This window comes from Hyperolius riggenbachi, chromosome 1 (assembly GCF_040937935.1).
Source record: "Hyperolius riggenbachi isolate aHypRig1 chromosome 1, aHypRig1.pri, whole genome shotgun sequence".
NCBI lineage: Eukaryota > Metazoa > Chordata > Amphibia > Anura > Hyperoliidae > Hyperolius > Hyperolius riggenbachi.
The window spans coordinates 303,814,510-303,840,710 of NC_090646.1; the positions used below are offsets into that span (position 1 = coordinate 303,814,510).

Consider the following 26,201-nt stretch of genomic DNA (forward strand, 5'->3'; position numbering starts at 1 on the left):
ACCGGTTCCACAAAATTCGGCCCCTCATAGACCACCTGTCATCAAAATTTGCAGATGCTTATACCCCTGAACAGTCATTTTGAGGCATTTGGTTTCCAGACTACTCCTCGCGGTTTTGGGCCCCTAAAATGCCAGGGCAGTACAGGAACCCCACAAGTGACCCCATTTTAGAAAGAAGACACCCCACGGTATTCCGTTAGGAGTATGATGAGTTCATAGAAGATTTTGTTTTTTTGTCACAAGTTGTGGAAAGTGGAAAATGACACTTTGTGAAAAAAAAACAAAAAAAATCAATTTCCGCTAACTTGTGACAAAAAATAAAATCTTCTATGTACTCACCATACTTCTAACGGAATACCTTGGGGTGTCTTCTTTCTAAAATGGAGTCACTTGTGGGGTTCCTAAACTGCCCTGGCATTTTAGGGGCCCTAAACCGTGAGGAGTAGTCTGGAAACCAAATGCCTCAAAATGTCCTATGAAATCCTAAAGGTACTCATAGGACTTTGGGCCATTTAGCGCACCTAGGCTGCAAAAAAGTGTCACACATGTGGTATCGCCGTACTCAGAAATAGTATAATGTGTTTTGGGGTGTATTTTTACACCTACCCATGCTGGGTGGGAGAAAGATCTCTGTAAATGGACAATTGTGTGTAAAAAAAAATAAAAATAAAAAAATGTACAGAGATATTTCTCCCACCCAGGCTAAGGGGCCCAAAGTCCTATGAGCACCTTTAGGCTTTACAGGGGTGCTTACAATTTAGAACCCTCCAAAATGCCAGGACAGTAAACAAACCCCACAAATGACCCCATTTTGGAAAGTAGACACCCCAAAGTATTCAGAGAGGGGCATGGTGAGTCCGTGGCAGATTTAATTTTTTTTGTCACAAGTTAGGCCGGTTACACATCAAAAACGTGCAGGAGAGCGGCTCCTGCACGCATTGCGGCGTGTCGTCGGGAATCTGCGGTGCGACGCTGAGTAGCAGCGGCGGCAGTAGTCAATTAACCAGAAGGGGAAACGCCGATTCCCGACGATAAAATGTGCCGGGATGCGTCGTACTGCAACGCATCGAAACGCAGCGTCGGGTGTGAAAGGTAAAATTAAAGTCTATGGACTTTCCTTTTACCTTGGTTAACGCAAAGTATAAACTTCGCGCTAAACCGCCAAAAAAGGGCTCTGGTGTGAAAGAGCCCTTAGCAGCAATGGAAACTTTTTTTTATTTATTTTTTTTTTTTCACAAAGTGTCATTTTCCACTAACTTAAAATCTTCTATGAACTCACCATGCTTCTTAGAAAATACTTTGGGATGTCTTCTTTCCAAAATGGGGTCATTTGGGGGGGTATTTATACTATCCAGCAATTTTAGCACCTCATGAAACATGACAGGTGCTCAGAAAAGTCAGAGATGCTTCAAAATGGGAAAATTCACTTTTTGCACCATAGTTTGTAAACGCTATATCTTTTACCCAAACCAATAAATATACACTTATTGGATTTTTTTTTATCAAAGACATGTAGCACAATAAATTTGGACAAAAATGTATATAGAAATTTTACTTTATTTGAAAAATGTCAACACAGAAAGTTAAAAAAAATCTTTTTTTTTTAAAAAAATTCATGTCTTTTTTGATGAATATAATGAAAACTAAAAATCACAGCAGCAATCAAATAGCACCAAAAGAAAGTTGTATTAGTGACAAGAAAAGGAGGTAAAATTAATTTTTTTAATCTTTGGAGGTGTGTGCGGGCGGCTCTTCCCGGCGCTGGCCACGCTGGGGAGATCGCCTGCACCCCCCAGCCTCCACCTCCGGGGTGCCGCTGTGTGGGTTCCAGGCGGTGAGAGAGCCTGGGACCCCCGCGGCCCCCCGGTTGTATGGGGGCAATGGGAAGCCTCCTCGTGGCGCCCCTGGATAGTGCTATGTAGCACGAACTAATTCCCGCAGGGCGATTGTTTTGCGGTTTTTGGTTTTTGACCCTGCATATTTAGGCATGCGAAAGCAAATGCATATTTGCATGAGCAATGTCTCGTGATTAGCCAATAGGCCAAATTTGCAAAGCCAGATTTGTCAGGTTCACTTGGTTGATGCACACATTTTCTCTCTGTTGTAATTAAAATTCATTTTATGTTGTATGACCGAGCAATAAACCGTTTAAAGCTGCAGTGGTCTGAATGGAAAAAAAGTGTCTGGTCCTTAAAGGGAACCAGAGATTAACGTTTCACACAAAATATACATATCAGTCGATAGCTTGTAAAGAATAAATGCTCTACCTGATAATTTCGCCGCTCTGGTGTGCCTTTTTTAGTGTTTTTTATCCATTATTGCTCCAGGAAAAATCCAATATGGCCGCTGGCTCATATCCATTCTGCTTCCGGGTTATGAGCTGTTCTGGATGTGCTGTCTAGGCTATACGAGACTAGGCTGCTGTCCAGGCTATATGAGAAAGGCTGCTGCAGCCTTTCATCTGTGTGCTTTCATTTTGGTATGTTGTGCAGCTGCCTGTAGGAAGTCTCTCTCAATAGAAATTAAACTGTCATATGTGTATGTTGTAAGTTTTAATGTTCTATGCAAAATTTCATTGTAAACTGTAAAGTTGGAGTACTTTTTTAAAATATTACTCTGAGACATCTCAGCATATTCCAGACAGTGAAACTCATAATTATATAATTTTAGTTACAAGAAGCTAAAACATTTTTTGTTTATATTACACAAGCATCTTTCAAATGTCAAGGTTATAGATGCCGTGTACTGTGTGAGGACTGAAAAGAAGACGTTTAAAATTCACATTACTGCAGCAATTTGATATGTACATTTGCTCAGTTATTACACATACATATTATTAATCTAAACATTAATAATCAATACAGACCTTCTAAAGAAAGAAATAGTTATTATTAAACCCTAGAATTACAAATAATAGAATGTATTATTTTGAAATACATTCAAAAGCTTGATTCTGCCAGTGATGCTTTGGGTCTGTGAAACAATTTTGTGGGATTGTTTTGGTTCTGGAGGATTGTTGACATGTACTACAAGGCCGTTACAGCCAGCAAGAAAAGATGACATTTCCTAGCCAGAGAAAGTCAAAATATGAAAAATATAAAACAATACAAGGGGTTTTTCCAAATTAGTTAAAGATGTTAAAATGGTGACATCTGGCGGTTGAAAATATTATATTTATATCTTCTTAAAGACACTGAAGCGAGAATAAATCTCGCTTCAGAGCTTATATTCAGCAGGGCATGTGTGCCCCTGCTAAAACGCCGCTATCCCGCGGCTGAATGGCGGTCCCTACTCCCCCAAATCCCCCCTTGCAAAATCCACAACCAACTTGGTCGTAGATTTTGCTGCTGTTGAGGGAGGGCTAACGGATGCAGCCCTGCCTCTCAGCGCGTATATCAGCGGCGCATCGCCGCCTCTCCCTCGCCCCTCTCAGCGAAGGAAGACAGAGGGGCAGGGGAGAGGCGGAGATACGCGCTGATAGACGCGCATGGAGGCAGGGCTGCGGCCATGAGCTCTGCCTCACCAGGAAGAGATCCCCGGGACTCCACGAGGGGATTTGGGAGGTAAGGGAGCCCCGCTTAGCCGCGTGATATCGGCGTTTTAGCAGGGGCACACATGCCCCTGCTGAATATAAGCTCTGAAGCGAGTTTTATTCTTGCTTCAGAGTCTCTTTAAGAAAGGCAAATATATAGAAAATGATTTTTTATTATTACATTTTAATATGCAATTATATCTTATATGATTAATTGTTTTAAGAAGAGTTATATAATAGGCTTTATATTTAAATAAGTATATTAGAAGCCCTGTATATTTTAATAAGCCTTAAATTGCTGAAGACTCACAGGTCTGGTTACAGTGTCAACCTGACCAATCTTATTTCTGGGAAAGAACAGACACATTTCAAACTAATTAGCAGAAGGACACATTATCAGAAATTCGTCATGAATGACATTGTTTAGTCTCAATGTCTGGGGAAAAAAGTTCAACCAGCAGACAAGATGGCTGGTGACGTCCATTTTTAATCAACTGCGTCAGAAATGACCTAATCAGAATTTATAAACAATATTATAGTTTAGGTATTCAAACATGATAAAGCATTGACGCACGGAAGCTTTAGCCAATCAGAACCTGGGATTCACAGAAATTCCAGATTAGGCAGCCATATTGCATCCAATCACTATAAAAGTAGGAGCTGAAAGCTCATAGTTTGCACTAGCCTTCCAATCTCCTGAGAAGACACACGAGTCAGAAGCTACCTTCCCACATGTGGTTCTAGATGCTGAAGAGATGACAGAGAAGGGGTAATATGCTTAATATTTTGGTGATTTACTTTATTAATGTTTCAGCATTAAGTTCTGTTAAGATGTTAGCAAGAAGTTTTTTTTTTTCCATGTAGCTAGCCTATCGCTAGCTACATGCTTCCCCCCTCCCTGCTCCATCCCTCCCACCCTTCCGATCGCTCGCCGGCGTAAATACCCGTCCGGAAATCCCGTTCTGAACGGTATTTCCTTTAGGGCTTCCCCCGTCGCCATGGCAAACGATCGGACTGAACATCATCAACGTCGTGACGTCAGACGGAATCTCGATCCACCCTTCAGCGCTGCCTGGCACTGATTGGCCAGGCTGCGCACGGGGTCTGCGGGCGGGGGCCCTCTTTCGCGTCAGGTAGCGGCGGACCGGCTGAGAAACACGCAGCTAGCAAAATGCTAGCTGCGTGTTTCAAAAAAAAATATTCAAACCGGCCCACCAGGGCCTGAGCGGTGACCTCCGGCGTCTCTGGACGAGCTCAGCTCATCCAGAACACTAGGGAGGTTAAGAAGATTACTACAAGTTTTACACAGATACTATATACACAGCTATTAATACAGATGAGAAAGCATATCTATTGAATTGATCATAATGGTAGTATGGACACACTGCGTCCTGGGTTCAAATCCCAGCTATGGTATATAAGTATGCTTTTCAAAAAGTACAAATCCTTAATCATGCTACTTTTTCTATTGAATTGATCATAATGGTAGTATGGTTTATGCTAGGCCAGCTTTAGCATGTAGTGTGCTTCATGGTCTAGAGGGTAAGACAGCTACCTACTACACACTGCATCCTGGGTTCAAATCCCAGCTATGGTATATAAGCATGCTTTTCAAAAAGTACAAATCCTTAATCATGCTACTTTTTCTATCGAATTGATCATAATGGTAGTATGGTTTATGCTAGGCCAGCTTTAGCATGTAGTGTGGTTCATGGTCTAGAGGGTAAGACAGCTACCTACTACACACTGCATCCTGGGTTCAAATCCCAGCTATGGTATATAAGCATGCTTTTCAAAAAGTACAAATCCTTAATCATGCTACTTTTTCTATCGAATTGATCATAATGGTAGTATGGTTTATGCTAGGCCAGCTTTAGCATGTAGTGTGGTTCATGGTCTAGAGGGTAAGACAGATACCTACTACACATTGCGTCCTGGGTTCAAATCCCAGCTATGGTATATAAGCATGCTTTTCAAAAAGTACAAATCCTTAATCATGCTACTTTTTCTATCGAATTGATCATAATGGTAGTATGGTTTATGCTAGGCCAGCTTTAGCATGTATTGTGCTTCATGGTCTAGAGGGTAAGACAGATACCTACTACACACTGTGTCCTGGGCTCAAGAGAGAGATAGAGAGAGAGAGATTTTGGGTGTTATTCCGGAAAATTCCATCGGAATTATAAAATTTCCGCGGAATTCCGTTTGAGAGGTATAGGAATTCCGTTTTGACCGCCGGAATAGGAATTAGTCTAATTCCGGCCGGAATCACGGAATTAATAATTCCGCGGAATTTTCCGACCATGCCTAGACAGACGTCCGCAGCTGCTTGATTTGGAAAAGCTTGCAAAGGTCTGCCATCAACCTAGACATGAAAGGGGTGCCCTGACCAGTAAGGATTTCTTTGGGGAGCCCAGTCCTGCTGAACATATGAAATAACTTCCAGGCAATCGTTTTAGAAGCTGTATTCCTCAGGGGTACTGCTTCTGGGTACCTAGTGGCATAATCCAGAACCACTAGGATATACTGATGACCTCTAGCTGATTTAACTAGGGGGCTTACTAGGTCCATCGCAATGCGCTCAAAGGGCACCTCAATTATGGGAAGTGGCACTAAGGGGCTACGGAAGTGAGACACCGAAGCAGTTAATTGGCATGTAGGGCAGGAAGCACAATACCTCTTAACATCAGCCCTCAACCCTGGGCAGTAGAATCGGTCAGCAATTCTTGCCTCTGTCTTTTCTGTCCCTAGGTGTCCCCCTAATACCTCATTGTGAGCCATTTCTAGGACTATCTTTCTGTAGTGCTGAGGAACCAGTAATTGTAGTACCACCTCTGAGTGCCCCTGAGTGACACGATATAACAAGTCAGAATCCATAGAGAAGTTGGGGTACCTTTGCTCAGTACCAGGCTCCTTTGGCACCCCATTCTCTATGGAAACCTGTTCACGAGCATGAAATAAAGTGGGGTTCGCATTTGAGCTGTGCCAAAGGCCCCTCTAGAAACATCTAGACCTGGACATATGAGATTGGGGAAGGCTTCCTCCTCCTCCTCCCCAATCATCACCTGTAATGGGGAAATTTCCTCATTCTCAGAGGATAACACAACCTCTTGACCAACCTCACATCATTCGAGGTTGACAGTTCCATCCGGTCTAGCCTAGGAACCGGAGAAGTGTCGTTTACATCATCCACATCATTTAAGACATTTTTGGACTTTCCCCAGAGTTCATGAAAAAGAGGAAAGTCACGTCCTATTATTAACCACTTGAGGACCACAGTCTTTCTACCCCTTAAGGACCGGCCACTTTTTTTCCATTCAGACCACTGCAGCTTTCACGGTTTATTGCTCGCTCATACAACCTACCACCTAAATGAATTTTGGCTCCTTTTCTTGTCACTAATAAAGCTTTCTTTTGGTGCTATTTGATTGCTCCTGCGATTTTTACTTTTTATTATATTCATCAAAAAAGACATGAATTTTGGCAAAAAAATGATTTTTTTAACTTTCTGTGCTGACAATTTTCAAATAAAGTAAAATTTCTGTATACATGCAGCGCGAAAAATGTGGACAAACATGTTTTTGATTAAAAAAAAAACCATTCAGTGTATATTTATTGGTTTGGGTAAAAGTTATAGCGTTTACAAGCTATGGTGCAAAAAGTGAATTTTGCCATTTTCAAGCATCTATGACTTTTCTGACCCCCTGTCATGTTTCATGAGGGGCTAGAATTCCAGGATAGTATAAATACCCCCCAAATGACCCCATTTTGGAAAGAAGACATCCCAAAGTATTCACTGAGAGGCATAGTGAGTTCATAGAAGATATTATTTTTTGTCACAAGTAAGCGGAAAATGACACTTTGTGACAAAAAAAAAGAAAAAAAAAAAGAATCCATTTCTTCTAACTTGCGACAAAAAAAAATGAAATCTGCCACGGACTCACCATGCCCCTCTCTGAATACCTTGAAGTGTCTACTTTCCAAAATGGGGTCATTTGTGGGGTGTGTTTACTGTCCTCGCATTTTGGGGGGTGCTAATTTGTAAGCACCCCTGTAAAGCCTAAAGGTGCTCATTGGACTTTGGGCCCCTTAGCGCAGTTAGGCTGCAAAAAAGTGCCACACATGTGGTATTGCCGTACTCAAGAGAAGTAGTAGAATGTGTTTTGTGGTGTATTTTTACACATACCCATGCTGGGTGGGAGAAATATCTCTGTAAATGACAATTTTTTCATTTTTTTTACACACAATTGTCCATTTACAGAGTTATTTCTCCCACCCAGCATGGGTATGTGTAAAAATACACCCCAAAACACATTGTACTACTTCTCCCGAGTACGGCGATACCACATGTGTGGCACTTTTTTGCACCCTAACTGCGCTAAAGGGCCCAAAGTCCAATGAGTACCTTTAGGATTTCACAAGTCATTTTGCGGAATTTGATTTCCAGACTACTCCTCACGGTTTAGGGCCCCTAAAATGCCAGGGCAGTATAGGAACCCCACAAATGACCCCATTCTAGAAAGAAGACACCCCAAGGTATTCCGTTAGGAGTATGGTGAGTTCATAGAAGATTTTATTTTTTGTCAAAAGTTAGCGGAAAATTGATTTTTATTGTTTTTTTTCACAAAGTGTCATTTTCCACTAACTTGTGACAAAAAATAAAATCTTCTATGAACTCACCATACTCCTAACGGAATACCTTGAGGTGTCTTCTTTCTAAAATGGGGTCATTTGTGGGGTTCCTATACTGCCCTGGCATTTTAGGGGCCCTAAACCGTGAGGAGTAGTCTGGAAATCAAATTCCGCAAAATGACTTGTGAAATCCTAAAGGTACTCATTGGACTTTGGGCCCTTTAGCGCAGTTAGGGTGCAAAAAAGTGCCACACATGTGGTATCGCCGTACTCGGGAGAAGTAGTACAATGTGTTTTGGGGTGTATTTTTACACATACCCATGCTGGGTGGGAGAAATAACTCTGTAAATGGACAATTGTGTGTAAAAATATCAAAAGATTGTCATTTACAGAGGTATTTCTCCCACCCAGCATGGGTATGTGTAAAAATACACCCCAAAACACATTGTTCTACTTCTCCCGAGTATGGCAATACCACATGTGTGGCACTTTTTTGCACCCTAACTGCGCTAAAGGGCCCAAAGTCCAATGAGTACCTTTAGGATTTCACAGGTCATTTTGCGAAATTTGATTTCCAGACTACTCCTCACGGTTTAGGGCCCCTAAAATGCCAGTTCAGTATAGGAACCCCACAAATGACCCCATTTTAGAAAGAAGACACCCCAAGGTATTCCGTTAGGAGTATGGTGAGTTCATAGAAGATTTTATTTTTTGTCACAAGTTAGTGGAAAATGACACTTTGTGAAAAAAACAATAAAAATCAATTTTCCGCTAACTTTTGACAAAAAATAAAATCTTCTATGAACTCACCATACTCCTAACGGAATACCTTTGGGTGTCTTCTTTCTAGAATGGGGTCATTTGTGGGGTTACTATACTGCCCTGGCATTTTAGGGGCCCTAAACCGTGAGGAGTAGTCTTGAAACCAAATGTCGCAAAATGACCTGTGAAATCCTAAAGGTACTCATTGGACTTTGGGCCCCTTAGCGTACTTAGGGTGTAAAAAAGTGCCACACATGTGGTACCGCCGTACTCAGGAGAAGTAGTATAATGTGTTTTGGGGTGTATTTTTACACATACCCATGCTAAGTGGGAGAAATATCTCTGTAAATGACAATTGTTTGATTTGTTTTACACACAATTGACCATTTACATAGAAATTTCTCCCACCCAGCATGGGTATGTGTAAAAATACACCCCAAAACACATTATACTACTTTTCCTGAGTACGGCGGTACCACATGTGTGACACTTTTTTGCAGCCTAGGTGCGCTAAGGGGCCCAACGTCCTATTCACGGGTCATTTTGAGGCATTTGTTTTCTAGACTACTCCTCGCGGTTTAGGGCCCCTAAAATGCCAGGGCAGTATAGGAACCCCACAAGTGACCCCATTTTAGAAAGAAGACACCCCAAGGTATTCCGTTAGGTGTATGGCGAGTTCATAGAAGATTTTATTTTTTGTCACAAGTTAGTGAAAAATGACACTTTGTGAAAAAAACCCAATAAAAATCAATTTCCGCTAACTTTTGACAAAAAATAAAATCTTCTATGAACTCGTCATACACCTAACAGAATACCTTGGGGTGTCTTTTTTTCTAAAATGGGGTCACTTGTGGGGTTCCTATACCGCCCTGGCATTTTACGGGCCAAAAACCGTGAGTAGTCTGGAAACCAAATGTCTCAAAATGACTGTTCAGGGGTATAAGCATCTGCAAATTTTGATGACAGGTGGTCTATGAGGGGGCGAATTTTGTGGAACCGGTCATAAGCAGGGTGGCCTTTTAGATGACAGGTTGTATTGGGCCTGATCTGATGGATAGGAGTGCTAGGGGGGTGACAGGAGGTGATTGATGGGTGTCTCAGGGGGTGGTTAGAGGGGAAAATAGATGCAATCAATGCACTGGGGAGGTGATCGGAAGGGGTTCTGAGGGGGATCTGAGGGTTTGGCCGAGTGATCAGGAGCCCACACGGGGCAAATTAGGGCCTGATCTGATGGGTAGGTGTGCTAGGGGGTGACAGGAGGTGATTGATGAGTGTCTCAAGGTGTGATTAGAGGGGGGAATAGATGCAATCAATGCACTGGCGAGGTGATCAGGGCTGGGGTCTGAGGGCATTCTGAGGGTGTGGGCGGGTGATTGAGTGCCCTAGGGGCAGATAGGGGTCTAATCTGATAGGTAGCAGTGACAGGGGGTGATTGATGGGTAATTAGTGGGTGTTTAGGGTAGAGAACAGATGTGAACACTGCACTTGGGAGGTGATCGGACGTCGGATCTGCGGGCGATCTATTGGTGTGGGTGGGTGATCAGATTGCCCGCAAGGGGCAGGTTAGGGGCTGATTGATGGGTGGCAGTGACAGCGGGTGATTGATGGGTGGCAGTGACAGGGGGTGATTGATGGGTGATTGATAGGTGATTGACAGGTGATCAGTGGGTTATTACAGGGAAGGACAGATGTAAATAATGCCCTGGCGAATTGATAAGGGGGGGTCTGAGGGCAATCTGAGCGTGTAGGCGGGTGATTGGGTGCCCGCAAGGGGCAGATTAGGGTCTGATCTGATGGGTAACAGTGACAGGTAGTGATAGGGGGTGATTGATGGGTGATTGATGGGTAATTAGTGAGTGTTTAGAGGAGACAATAGATGGAAACACTGCGCTTGGGTGGTGATCTGATGTCGGATCTGCGGGTGATCTATTGGTGTGGGTGGGTGATCAGTTTGCCCGCAAGGGGCAGGTTAAGGGGCTGATTGTTGGGTGGCAGTGACAGGGGGTGATTGATGGGTGATAGGTGATTGGCAGGTGATTGACAGGTGATCAGTGGGTTATTACAGGGAAGGACAGATGTAATTAATGCACTGGTGAATTGATAAGGGGGGGGGGTCTGAGGGCAATCTGAGCGTGTGGGCGGGAGATTGGGTGCCCGCAAGGGGCAGCTTAGGGTCTGATCTGATAGGTAACAGTGACAGGTGGTGATAGGGGGTGATTGATGGGTGATTGATGGGTAATTAGTGGGTGTTTAGAGAAGATAACAGATGTAAACAATACATTTGGGAGGTAATCTGACGGCGGGTTTGCGGGCGATCTAATGGTGTGGGTGGGTGATCAGATTGCCCTCAAGGGGCAGGTTAGGGGCTGATTGATGGGTGGCAGTGACAGGGGGTGACAGGGGGTGATTGATGGGTGATAGGTGATTGGCAGGTGATTGACAGGTGATCAGTGGGTTATTACAGGGAAGAACAGATGTAATTAATGCACTGGCGAATTGATAAGGGGGGGTCAGAGGGCAATCTGAGCGTGTTGGCGGGTGATTGGGTGCCCGCAAGGGGCAGATTAGGGTCTGATCTGATAGGTAAAAGTGACAGGTGGTGATAGGGGGTGATTGATGGGTGATTGATGGGTAATTAGTGGGTGTTTAGAGGAGAGAATAGATGTAAACAATGGATTTGGGAGGTGATCTGATGTCGGATCTGCGGGCGATCTATTGGTGTGGGTGGGTGATCAGATTGCCCGCAAGGGGCAGGTTAGGGGCTGATTGTTGGGTGGCAGTGACAGGGGGTGATTGATGGGTGATTGATGGGTGATTGACAGGTTATCAGGGAAGATAGATGCATACAGTACACAGGGGGGGGGGGGGGGTCTGGGGAGAATCTGAGGGGTGGGGGGGTGATCAGGAGGGGGCAGGGGGGGGGATAAAAAAAAAATAGCGTTGACAGATAGTGACAGGGAGTGATTGATGGGTTATTAGGGGGGTGATTGGGTGCAAACAGGGGTCTGGGGGGTGGGCAGGGAAGGGTCTGAGGGGTGCTGTGGGCGATCAGTGGGCGGGGGGGGGCAGATCAGTGTGTTTGGGTGCAGACTAGGGTGGCTGCAGCCTGCCCTGGTGGTCCCTCGGACACTGGGACCACCAGGGCAGGAGGCAGCCTGTATAATACACTTTGTATACATTACAAAGTGTATTATACACTTTGTAGCGGCGATCGCGGGGTTAACATCCCGCCGGCGCTTCCGTATGGCCGGCGGGATGTTACGGCGGGTGGGCGGAGCCAGTTGCCGGGGGAAGCGCGCGTCATCAATGACGCGATCGCTCCCCCGGCATGCCTAAAGGACGCGCCGCCTGAAGGCGTATTGCGGTCCTTTAGGCGTCCACTTTGCCGCCGCCCATGGGCGGTCGGCAAGTGGTTAAATCATACATTAGGGAAGGCACCACCCCTACTTCATGAGTTACATTTCCACAAGCAGTGAAGACAGAGATTGACACCAGGGGGTATGCCCTAGTGTCACCAGATATGCAGATGACCCGGGGGGTCTTTGCAGCTGGTTCAGTTTTCCCCACTAGTCGGGCATGTACCAGAGTTACCATGTTCCCCGAATCTAGTAAGGCATTTACAGTTAAGTCATTAATTAATGCAGCACACTCAAACTGCCCTTCATACTCAGGGCATGCCGTGCAAGCTAACTTTGCAAAGAAAGAAACACGGCGAGCAGCAACACACTGCATTGGCACTTCCTGCAAGGGGCACGGAGCCCTAGTATGTCCCCAGGCATGGCACTTCCAACACTGCACAGGGCCAGCTCTCCTGGGTAAAGCAAATGCCTGAGGGTCCACACGGCTGCCAGGCTGCATGCCCAGATCAAAATTCTGAGGAGGTCCATCCTTATATGCTATGGATGGCTTTTACCTCCGTGTAGCAGGAGAGTCCCGATGTCTGGTAGGTCCCAGCAACTCTATAACAGTGAATCTTTCCACCATGTTGTGGTTACGCCCAGGCGGGCTAAGATCTCTATCTTGAGGGTCTCATACTCCTAAGCCTTTTCTAGTGGTATGTCAAAGTAGGCTTTCTGTGAGTTCCCAGTTAGAAAAGGTGCTATGATACCTGCCCACTGCTCTTTGGGCCACTGCTCCAGCTCTGCAGTTCTCTCAAAAGTTGTTAGGAATGCCTCAACATCATCAGAGGGTGCTAGCTTTTGCAGGAAAATGATGACTAGCCTGGATAGATGTCTGGTTACTAGGGGCAAGAGGTTGACTCCGCCCCTGAGATAGCTGCTGCACTGCATCGAACAGCATTTTGGACTGAGCCTCTGTGGATTCCCGCAAGGCAGTTGCTTGCACTTCAGTAGTCTCGCGGAGGTCTGCCAACTGTGCCTCAGTTGCTTGTTGCTGTAATGCCATGCTTTGCTGAAACTGTACGGTAGCTAAGGCCAGCTGTCGCACCAACTCCTCCATTGCAAGTACGATACTGGCCCTTTAAATGTCAGTTTTTTCAGAGCTGTACAGGACTCCGATCCCTGGAGTTCTGTACAGCTCCCTTTTTGTCACCTGTGCCTATTTCTAAAGGGTGCCCCTGCCACCCTCACCACACTTTGTAATAAAAGCTATTTGTATATTTGAGTGGTGCTGTCCATATGGGCCTTCTTTCTCTAAGGTTGTAGAACAACAAATGTAATAATACATGTTGGCATTCAGAGTTCCTTCAATGAACTGTAAATCCAAAGTGCCTGCAGCACTCATGAGGCCCCAAACCAAAACATTCCCACCAGCATGCTTGACTGTAGGCAAGACAAATTTGTCTTCATACTTCTCACCTGGTTGCCACCACACGCTTGACACTATCTGAACCAAATACATTTATCTTGGTCTTATTATACCACAGAACATGGTTCTAGCAATCTGTTGTGTTCAGTAATCATGGATGCAGATTGATGGCTGGAGCACACCACAAGAGATTTTTAAAAACTAGAGATTTTCAAAACTCTGGCTAATGCAATGCTATGGGGCATTTTTACAAAATCACATCGCTCCAGTGTGCACATACACATAGGATAACATTAGCAGGAGCTTTTAAAATGGTCTGGTGTGCACCAGCCCTAAGTGGAATTTTTTTCCAAGCTTAATCAGCTCTCCACATTAAGCAATACTTTCCTCTGTGGCACCAGCATGCATAAACAAGAACCAGCACCACACAGCAGTACAGATCATCTTGTCAGAAATGCAAGTAGCAAAGTGCCATCTACAGGCCAGATGTAAGGTTTCTTTACTCACATTTTGTAAGGTTTCTTTACAATAATGTCAAGTATGCAAATATTCAATTATAACACAAAGCAATACTGTGCACGTTAACTACAGACTAATCTGATGCAGTGTGCAGCGTATGGTCTAAACATCGACAGGATGACTGCCTTCAACTTCTGCAGCAATGCTGCCAGCACTAATATGTCTATTTGAAAAATACAACCTTTGGATATGAAACTGTGCAGGAGCACTCTCTGTCATGAGGTGCCATATGGAGCTTCCAATGGCCAGTATGAGGGCCCTTTTCTATGAGCAGTTGATGGGCAGTGAAAAAACTGTGAAACTCTCACAACTGCTTGCTGCTGACTGTTTTCTGTTGCCTGGTAACACCTCACTGAGCACACAGTTCAGCCGTCTGTGGAAAAGGGCACTGAGAAAGTGTGAGAGCGATACCAAATTTAGTACACATGCTCCTCATTCACATCTGAGACCTTGTAACACTTACTAAAGCCCCATCTACACAATACGATTCTTTGTACGATTCGATTACTATTCTATTTACGATCCGATTAAATCCGACATGTCCGATCGGAATTCGATTCGATTGAATTCGATTTGCCATTTTAAAACAATAGCAAATCGAATTGAATCGAATCGAATTCCGATCGGATATGTCAGATTTAATCGGATCGTAAATAGAATCGTAATCGAATCGTACAAAGAGTCGTATCGTGTAGATGGGGCTTAATGCTCCCTGCACACTGCAAATCCGATTTGAGATTCCGATTTGTGATTCCGATTTTCCCTGGATGCTATCAAAAGAAAAACACAGAAAATACACAGCATGCAGTATCGATTAAAAATCGGAAATCTGAATAGCATGTGAAAACCAATTAAAAATCGAAATCGGAATCGCATGTAGTGTGCAAGAGGCCTAAAGGTAGCCATGCACTAATAGATTTCCAGCATATTCAACCATCAGATAGATTTCTGTCTGATGTGTGCCACACACTAGGAAAAGATTTCCACTAGATTACAGAATGAAATCTATTGGAAATCTATTGAAAATTGATCTAATGCTAGGTACACACCATACAATTTTCTGTTAGATTTTCTCTTAGATTTACCTGCCAGATAGCTTTTTTCCATGCTGTAGGTTAATCTAACAGAAGAATCTAACAGAAAATTGTATGGTGTGTACCTAGCATTAAGGCATTACTGCACCATTAGATCCAATGCAAATCTATGGGCCATCAATCTGCTGCCAGCAGCAGATCGACCTAGATCTTCCATCCTGTCCGATAGATCAAATTGATCGAACAACCAATCGATTGAATCAATCGATCAAAGGCTGAAATTGACCAGTGTATGGGCCCCTTAAATAGTAAAATGATCACGGGGAGGGAAAATGTCTAGTTGAGTAGAATGTTGACATTCTACACGCAAGGGGTGTACTCTCTCTTGTTGCCAGCAGTTTAGATATTGATGGCTGTGTGTTCAGGTGCATACACATGGCTGATTTGTTTAAACGACGGGTCGTCAGACCCGCCCACGGGGCGGCCGTTCTGCCAACAGTTTCCTTGTGTGTACAGTCTGTCGGCAGGCTGAGAAGGATGGTTTTGACTCAGCCTGCCGACAAACTGTACACACGGGGAAACTGTCGGCAGAACGGGCGCCCCACGGGCGGGTCTGACGACCTGTTTAAACAAATAAGCCATGTGTACATAGCTTAAACCCTTTTGATACCCATTCTGGAGAAATTTGCAGACCAACAAATTGGTATCTGGAATATCTCTGGAGAGAAAGAGGTCTGAGTGGTCTGGCAGCATGAGAGGATCTGTAACTGGTAAGCTCTGTAACAGTGTAAATCAGGGTCTCTTGTGCCAGTATGGCACAATTAAAATAATTTCGGTCTGATCCTGACAGATTTTGTTGAGTATTTAAGGTATTTTACTGAGGGCAGAAACGCATCTTTTAAGACAGGATTTTCATGTTACTGAGAACGCCTCCACCACACAAGGATTGCCCTGAGGACACAGGGAGCATCTGGTGTGGCTTTTCTGAGCAAATAAGTCCACTTCTGGAAATTGAAATTGGTAGATCTTCTTTGAAATCGGTAGTCTGCAAACATTTCAAATGCTAAGCATAGCATTGCATGAGTGTACGTGGGCAAAAGTGTTGTGCCCAGCGCCACCCCAAGCTCTGACGCCACCTGAATGATGTGCTTGATGGGGCAGCATCATGACAGAACCACCCCTCCCTGGCCTCTACACTTCAGCTGCACCATGCATCGGGCAGTATGTCACGATTTCGCGAACGCCATTGCGGCAAGCGCATGTAAATGCGCGCAAACTATGATCTGGAGAGCCCCTTTAATTCATATGCCTGGCTTTTAGAAACTCAGTGTTTTTCCATCTCACAACCCCTGCACTGGGGGATGTGAATGTTTGTGTTGTACTTACTGAGAGAAGCCATTCACCCTAAAACCAGACCATCCACACAGGAAAAAGGTTATCTTAAGCTAAGTACCCACGGGGGTACAATTGTAGCTGTCGCCGCACACGGGAGCGTGTGCGCGACAGTTCGGCGGCAGTTCGGCGACAGCTCGTCGCCAAATCCCTCTGCATCCACACGGCAGCAGAGGGATTAGCGATGCGGCGGAAGCTGTCGCCGAGTTTCCTTCCCCCCGCCGGAAGCTCCGTGTGGTGTGTGTGGGTAGCTGTCGCTAGCCCGCATACACATGCGGGGCTAGCGACAGTTCCGGCGAGGTTGCGGCGACGACTGTAGCCGGCGATTGAACAGTTCAATCGCCTGGCGACAGCTCCGACGGGCGACGGTTCGGGGCGCGCGCATCATACACACGGGGGAACTGTCGCCGCAACACGCGCGTGCCACGCGGTTGCGGCGACGGCCGTCCCCCGTGAGTATGGGCCTTAAAAGGGGGGCAATAAAGATTCTCCAGGAAGTCTCCTATCCTAGTTTTAAAGATAAGGAGAGGAACAGATCCGGGTCGTAAACTCATTAGGACCCATTCACATTCCTGCATCTAGCCTGAGGGGAGGTAGAGAGTTAGAGAGAATGACTTTTAATTCACCTTTATATGAAAGAATAAGTCATTCAGACATTTTACTAAATTAATCAGTTTCTGTCGAGGCTAGCCATTACAAAATTAGCAGACCATTATTAGTAATGATTTGTGTGTGGTGGAACCAATCAGAATGTTCCTACCATTATCCGAAAACAAGCAACAGCGTGATTTGCCTCGGGATACCCCAAGATGCACATGTTTGGCATCTGTGTGACACAGAGAACGCTAGAAGCGCGCCCGTGTCACTCGCTGCAGGTTTTGGTCAGCTGTTGCCAAGCTATGATCATCCCAGTTATTTCCTATTCTTTCTGCTTGTCATGACAAAGGGCGGGAGAAGGTATACAACACCCATCTCCTTTTACAACTCCGCCCTCTGGCAAAGGAAGAGTTAAAACCAACAATGCTGGACAGAGAGGGGAGTCTTTTGTCCAGCCTTCCGATACCATCAAAGGAATTGGCATTATTACAAGACTTATCGATTCCACAGAACTTTCCATAACTGGATTTTAAATCTTCTGTTGGACTTCATATCACAAAGGAAACGGTAACTTGACAAACTGCTCAGACTGTAATCCGCTTATATTTTAATATTGAACCCTTATTATTTCTGTATCCATTTGTTTTTATTGCTATATTTTGTTCTGCATTATTTCTTTAAATAAACGATTTAAAAATCGTTTGTCTTAAGTGCTGTTCTGAAAAATCTCCGCCAAAAGAATTCACATCTTCAAAGAGAGACATGTTACCATAACTGTTTTGATATTAAATATTGTTAGTTTTGCTATCTCTAGAAAGGTTGTCTAATTAACCCTTTTTCCTACAGGATTTAGCTAGAGTTAGAATTAGCGCATTCGCACGCTTTTATTGCGGATTGGTGGCAGCGACCTGGCCTCTATATGAGAGCACAGTTTGTACCGATTGTATATACAATCGAAATTGGACTGTGTGTGGACTCACCAATCCAAAAGGTTACTTTGCCTGCAGTTCTGACTGTCTTCAGGACTCCCTCAGGGTCTGAGGCTTTATGGTAAACTGCAGCAAAGGGAACAGGAATTGGTGGGTGACTGCGCATACGTCACATTGCCGGCAGCGGTGCGACCAATCTTTGGCGTCACTCTGTTCACCCTATTACAAAACATCGGATGTGTCTATTCCCCGAATGTTAAAGGTGTCAGATTAGACAAGATTGGCGCGCGTTGTCGTATTATTACCTGACGACCCAGCAACCGCTATTTTAACGTCAACTTGCTCACAGTATTACAAGCCATTGGAGGCGATTAATCCCTGATGGTACTGGAGTAAGTTAGATGAGATCACGGTGCTGTTCGTCACACAGTAGAGCAGCACAATTTGATGGATCACGGCCACGCCGAGAGTCAGCATGCAGCCACAATCTACCCTGCAGTCATTCAGAATCTACCGCTAGATTGCGACTTACGTAATGGGCACCCTCGCTCTTTAGGATCCAGAGCCTTGCCTCTCCAAAGGTAAATATATGTTTTTTTTTGGGGGGGGGGGGGTTCCGCCTTACATTCACTTTAGGGATTAGAGGAGGTACTGTTGCGCTGCCCTATTTATATGCCTGCCTAATGAATATGCAAAACATTTATGTTAATTTTAGCTTCCATTATTAGGGAAATAGACAAGTCTCTGGTGCTGTCTGTGGACGTTTCTGTAACGTGTGCTGTGGAGTGCTGATTGGTGGCTGGGGCAGCATGTACACACACTATATACACCCAGACACAAACAGTGTGCACACACACACACAGGGCAAGCACACTAGACAGACAGACAGACAGACAGAGACACACACACACACACAATCCATCCTTTCCTCAGGTATACATGCACAGAAAAACAGCAGCTTACCTTCATGGAAGGGACCAGAGAGGCAGAATGGAACATGGAGAGGAGGCAGGGCTAGCGGAGTAGTGATTAAGGGGCAGGGCCAGCACTCACAGATTCACAGCAGGCAAGCTCTGTGAGTCAAGCAGACGCAGCAGAACAGAGTGAGGCCTGGGGCACACCAGAGGAGTTTTTCTGAGCGTTTTGAGTTTTTAAATCTGCTGCTAATGTTATCCTATGTGTCTGTGCACACTGGAGCAATGAGGTTTTCTAAAAAAAACCCATAGCATTACATCGGGAAGAGCTTTTAGAGGTTTCAAAAGCTCTTCCCAATATAATGCTATGGGTTTTTTTTACAAAACCTCATTGCTCCAGTGTGCACAGACACATAGGATAACATTAGCAGCAGATTTAAAAACTCAAAACGCTCAGAAAAACTCCTCTGGTGTGCCCCAGGCCTGAGAGACTGAAAGAGACCAGCTAAGTCAGGGGTGGGCAAACTTTTTAAGTCAAGGGCCACATTGAGTTTTTAAAATGGGCCGGGGGGCCGGAGTGCGGTGCGCAAAAAAATGGGCGTGGTCATGTCCGGATGTGGGCGGTGACATAGCAGGAAAGGGTGTGGCCATGACAGGATGTGGGTGGTAACAGGAAAAGGTGTCTCCATGACAGGATGTGTGCAGTTTTGAGCTACATTAGCTCCATCAATCCGCCTGAGATTGATGGCACATTTCCCCACACATGCTATGAGATTGATGGCACATTTCCCCACACAGGCTATGAGATTGGCAGCACATTTCCCCACAAATGCTATGAGATTGATGGCACATTTCCCCACAAATGCTATGAGATTGATGGCACATTTCCCCACACAGGCTATGAGATTGATGGCACATTTCCCCACACATGCTATGAGATTGATGGCACATTTCCCCACACATGCTATGAGATTGGCAGCACATTTCCCCACAAATGCTATGAGATTGATGGCACATTTCCCCACAAATGCTATGAGATTGATGGCACATTTCCCCACAAATGCTATGAGATTGATGGCACATTTCCCCACACACGCTATGAGATTGGCGGCACATTTCCCCACACATGCTATGAGATTGATGGCACATTTCCCCACACATGCTATGAGATTGATGGCACATTTCCCCACACATGCTATGAGATTGATGGCACATTTCCCCACACATGCTATGAGATTGATGGCACATTTCCCCACACATGCTATGAGATTGATGGCACATTTCCCCACACATGCTATGAGATTGTTGGCACATTTCCCCACACATGCTATGAGATTGATGGCACATTTCCCCACAAATGCTATGAGATTGATGGCACATTTCCCCACACATCTTGCTGGCACATTCCCCCACACATGCTATGAGATTGATGGCACATTTCCCCACACATCTTGCTGGCACATTCCCCCACACATGCTATGAGAGTGGCAGCACATTTTGCAAAATAAGATCACCTTCTCTCCGACCCGACCTCCTCCTCCTCCTCCGCAGCAGCAGCAGCCAGGCACGTGGCGTGATGTCGCCGAGCCAGCCAGATGCAGCCAGCCAGATGCAGCCCACGCAGTCGCTGCCCAGACAGGTCCTCCCGGCCCCAGCACAGAACGGTCGCTCGGCTCAGCTCGGCTCTCCGCTCGCTCGCTCCCTCGCTCAGACACGCGGGCAGTACGCAGTTGCGGCAATGGCTCCAGGCGGGGGGGCGGAGTCAAGCAGCATATCGGAGCCACGCACCAGGGCACGCCATGGCCGCCGCCTCAGTCACCCTGCTGTTTGATTGGGTGGAGTGCAAGCAACACGCTGCGGGGGCGGATTAACTTAAAAAAAAAACAAAAAAAAAAAACAAGCTGCAGGCTTTGGCGGGCTTCGTGGGGCCGGATGGAGGATGTCCATCCGGCCCGCGGGCCGTAGTTTGCCCACCCCTGAGCTAAGTGATTCAGTTGGTTTGACAGTAGGACCAGCCCAGGCAACAACCCAGACTTCCCTATTTGTCCCTGGCCACTGATTAGTGGACTAGGACACTTACCTGCTGAGAACCCTGTTTTTTCACAAAATGTTATCTGGTTTAGTCCAAATCAAGCAGAATGGCCATTCTAAGGGGTCGAAAATTAGGTGTTTTTTTTTTACATTATTCAAAATAATTACATTAGTAAGGGAATCTATACAAAAGCAGACAAATCAGGTAACAAAAATTTGAGTCATGAGATTCGCAATCTACCACTACCAGTAATTCTACATAAAACATTTTTCTAAATTCTGATCTGTACACTGAAAAGCTCATTTCTGGGAACTATATTTCTGCAGAAACTCTACAATTAATGCAAAATAGCATTACCGTATTTTCAGCCATATAAGACGCACTTTTTCTCCCCAAAAAATGGGGAGAAAAAGTCACTGCGTCTTATACGGCAAAGGCAGGGAATCCCCGAGTTACTATCGCCCGCCGTTACAAACCGCCGACCCGCCGCATCATCAGGAATTCCCTGCATAATCCCAGCCGCATGTCTGTCACTCTGGTGTGCCGTGTTCCCCCTTCTGTCACCTGTGTGGCCGCTCTGACAAGCCCTGTATTCTGCGTCTCTGCTCCTATGTATAAAGTCTTTCCTTCCGTCCCGCGAGGCTGCTTTTCTCCCGCCCCCTAGTCGGTGTCTCCCCGTGTCTGTTACAAGTAGACACCGACTAGGGGGCGGGCCAAAGCGGCCACGCGAGATGGAAGGAAAGACTTTATACACAGGAGCAGAGACGCAGAATACAGGGCTTGTCAGAGCGGCCACACAGGTGACAGAAGGGGGGACATTAAAGAGAATCTGTACTCTAATATTCTTACACTAAAAAGCATACCATTCTATTCCTTATTTTCTCCTGTGCCCCTCTGTGCTGTTTCTGCCACTCTCTGCTGCAATCCTGGCTTGTAATTAACAGTTTTAGGCAGTGTTTACAAACAAACTAACCAGCTTCTAATAGGCTCAGCTAAGCATAGTGTGTGAGTATGCAGGGGGCCTGCAGAGGGTGTGTATCGCTTCTACCAATCACAAGCAGCCCTGCACATTCCACACAATCAAAGCCTTAGCCCGACAAACAGGACAGAGGAAAGATACATTGATTTATTACAGAGACAGTGTAATTAGGAAGAGCTGCAGTAAGCCCCAGCACATTAGAACAGGCATAGGAACTCATAGGATAGAAGAACTAAGGCTGAAAAAATTGTTACAGAGTCTCTTTAATACACGTGCGGAACTAGGGACAGAGAGGTAACACGGGGGGGGGGGGCATGTAATACACAGGGAGACACAGACAAGGGGGCTGGACAGAGGCTACACAAGGGTCAGGAGGGGGGCAGTCACAGAAGAAGACAACACCACAGGGGACACCTGGGTCAGAAGCTGGACGGATTACACCAAGATTAGTATAGATTTTTTCCCTGGGTTTTGCCCTCTAAACCTAGGTGTGTCTTATATTCCGGAGCGTCTTATACAGCGGCAAATACGGTATATTCATATCATGGGATTCTTCCAATTGCTTTTTAAACTTTTACATAAAATAGTTGAAACAGTTATTTGTATAGACCATATAACTAACTTTTTTTTTCAACACTTTGATTTCTTACCTGCATGGATGCATTGACTGTATGACTACAACTGCAAGCCCATTGGCCACTTTGTCAGTAAAACTCATTGCTCCATACACAAAAGCTGCACTGAGCTGCAAAAATAAATAAGAGTTTATTTTTATCATTTAGAATAATACATATTAAGTTTTTTTTAACAGGAAAAAAATATTTTATTTATCACTGAAGCTCACACTTTACAGCATAATATAAACATACAGGATACAAATGGGTACATCACATTCAGTCTGTACTTTTCAGTTAGGTAGCATCATTATAATCAAAACAGGTATAAACACCAACTGGGCTGTGTATGGGATCACAACATGTGTTTGTGTATACAGTGCAGCATGTAAAATTTGAAGGTTACTTTGTTACATCAACAATTTAGGGTGTATATATATATATATATATATATATATATATATATATATGTATTGCTACATTGGATACTATGTACATATTGGTCAAATACAGCAGGGAGTAAGCGCAATCAGATTAATTGAAAATAAGTATCATGACACAATAGGTTAGGGAAATACAAAATACCTTTATTCAAAATACAAACACCAAACTGGCTGAAGTCAATTAAAATGGAGAGGCTCCACAGTGCTAAGCTAAATCCCCATTCAGTCTCAAACCACACACACTCACACAGGTACTGGTACCTATACACACTTGCTGGCCTAAGTGGTGGAGACGCTAGGGTACAGCTAAAGGAGTTGCCAAACACTGGAACAGTATCCACGTGATGGATTAACTTACGTAACCACTGTATTACAAACAGCTGGGCAGTAGCCAATTTGCAGAGCAGTATGAATTTATCACCATGCTGAGCTGGGTTCCTGAGTGTAGGGGATGCAGGACTCCATTCTCATTAAGTCAGGGTCGCAGCTGCTACAGGGCTGTAGTCACCAGAAGCCAGCATACACACCAGAGCCACATGATACCTCCCAGTAATGCAGGTGGAGCACTCCTTGCATGCCGAGATTGTCCTCGCCCAGTAAGCACAACCAGAAACATACAGGCAATCAAGGTCTTTCTTTCCACCTATCTTATATCAGATGGAATTGTTGTGTGCGTTTCCTGTGTGCATATACCAATGGAGACAACTCTCTATGCATTTTTTCCAGCATGCTAATAGCGGAAGGTTGGAGGCGAGCCACTTATGAGCAGTCCTGCCTTGCTGCAAAAAGTTTTTCACTGATGAATGTTTTATTACAGGGTTGTATTCCCTTAACTTGTATTACGCAGAGGATGCATATAAGTGGATCTAGGGATACCGGGCAACCCATCTTGTCATGTATAAAACTTGGAGTCAAAAAGCTGCTATTTGACGGCACTCCCAAATCAAGTGGTAAAAGGTAGGGGCATTCATCCCACATTTAAAGAAACAGACACTGGCACCTGGATTATATTTAGCCACTCTAGCTGGAGTGAGGTAAGCCTGGTGAAGTACATATAATGGAGTTGCCCTGTCCTTAACACATAGACACTTTAGGCACCAATTCCAGAGCATACTCCCAGACCTCGTCAACTAGAGGTACATATTAAAGCGGATCTTTGGACTAAATTAAAAATTCTGCAGCCTCTCAATAAAAGAAAGTTATAGTTACCTGAGGAGCCTTGTCCTGCGAAACAGTCCCGAAGACCCCGCATCAACCGACTTCCTGTATACATTGCTCCTCTGATAGACCATCACTCAAGCCTTGCTGGCTATAGATGCAGAGAAGGCCTATGACAGCATCTGCTGGGCTTAACTAAAAACATCAATCTTCAGGGTATTTGGCTTCAAATGGGAATTTGTAATTACTGTATACTAATATCCTCTATAACAGCTGTTTTACAAACCTGGCTGCATCTAAAAACAGCTGCTAAAGTGAATATTTTCCAACTTTTCAGAGAAACACAACAGAGCTGCCCTGTCTTACCTCAGCTATTCAATCTCTCATTAGAACCCCTGGTACTTACACTAAAAACTCTACCCTCCCTCCAATGTATCACTGGGTAATGCTAACAACAAGATTCTATTGTATGCTGACAATAGCTTACTTACTATCTTCAATTCATCAAAATCACTAGACAATATCATACAAACATTCACTCGTTTAGCTCCTCATGCTCTAAAAATTAATAGCCAGAACTAAGTCAGAACTTTTAATAATTAAAAGCATGTTATGCTGGGCATACACGAGTTTTTTGGCAGATTTACTTTCCGATCGATCTTCCAATCGATTTTCCGATTGTTTTTCTGATCGATTTCTATTCACTTCTAAGAGAAAAGCGATCAGAAAAACTGTCAAAATCAGACCGGACCTGTTGGAAATTATTATCGAGCCATCTATCTGCCGAAAAAACTCCCAGTGTATTCACAGCATTAGAACACAACGTTTTCTCTAGTTAAGGTTTCACATTAACAAGTAAATCAATTAAATATTTGGGCATACTACCGATCCATTTCACCTTTATTCTCTGGGGTGGGATTCGTCGAGAAAGGAGGCCTCACACTTCTTAAAGTATCTCTGACCTCTCTTTAAATTAGCATACTTTTATTTTGTTTAGCTGTGCTGTGACATCAATCACAGCACCAGTCTGTGACTGATGCTCTTCCCCGTTAACTTTACTTAGGATTTGTGACAGGTATGCACAGCCATTTTGTCACTCCAGGCGAGAAAGATGTGGTGACATGCCCCCCCCCCCCTGCCCCAGTGGTTCCCCCCATGAAAACAATCATAAAGCAGCATTGTTTCACCATAAAATAGTCATAATGCGGCAATCTTTCACCAGAAAATAAAACGTAATGCAGCAATGTTTCACCTTAAAATAATTGTACTGCGGAAATCTTTCAAGCAAGCTCACCTTATTTCCTCTATACTAGGCTGGACTAGCAGTTGCCTCTGCCTGCTGCGTCTCTGGGATTGAGGGAGACACAGGAATTTAAGCCAAGTGCTTTGGGGCCGGGATGAATCTGCAGTGCAGCCGGTGCCCGAATGCGTCACACCAGTGGTTCTCAAACTTTCCCAGGTCAAGATTATGCAGGAGAACAGAGGCGCCAAAGGGATACAAGGAAGCTAAATGAGCTTAAAAAAAACAAATTCTTGGTAAATAGAGGAGGTAGTGGTGGACTTACCTCCTCCAAGTAGACACACAACGACTGTAGTAAAGACAGTCAATATATTTTATTTATGAACTCTAAATATGCAACGCGTTTCGCAGGTTTGATCCCGGTTCATCAGGCAATAACAACGGAGCAATAGCAGATGTGGTCAGTAGAAGAGCCAAGCACCTTATTTTTTTTTCCAGGTCAAGGCACCCTTCACGACACGAAATTTTCAAGGCACCCTGTGACAAAAACTGTTGCCATATTGAGGTACACAAACCACAGGGGTGGTCCCAGTTATGCATATAAAAAAAAAAGGTGGTGGGCAGCAGTGAAGGGGTGGTGGGCAGCAGAGTGAGGGG

At 44.7% G+C, this 26,201-nt stretch overlaps 1 protein-coding gene across 4 annotated transcripts in view; it reads right to left on the reverse strand.

Annotated features, from left to right (window-relative positions):
• The window catches only part of MFSD12 (major facilitator superfamily domain containing 12), a 477,174-nt gene that overhangs the window by 112,938 nt on the left and 338,035 nt on the right, over positions 1–26,201 (reverse strand). For all 4 annotated transcript variants that reach the window (XM_068271174.1, XM_068271172.1, XM_068271175.1 and 1 more), the window contains one exon: positions 22,740–22,834. In XM_068271174.1, coding sequence (XP_068127275.1) covers positions 22,740–22,834 — 95 coding nt within the window. The remainder of the gene's footprint in view (positions 1–22,739; positions 22,835–26,201) is intronic.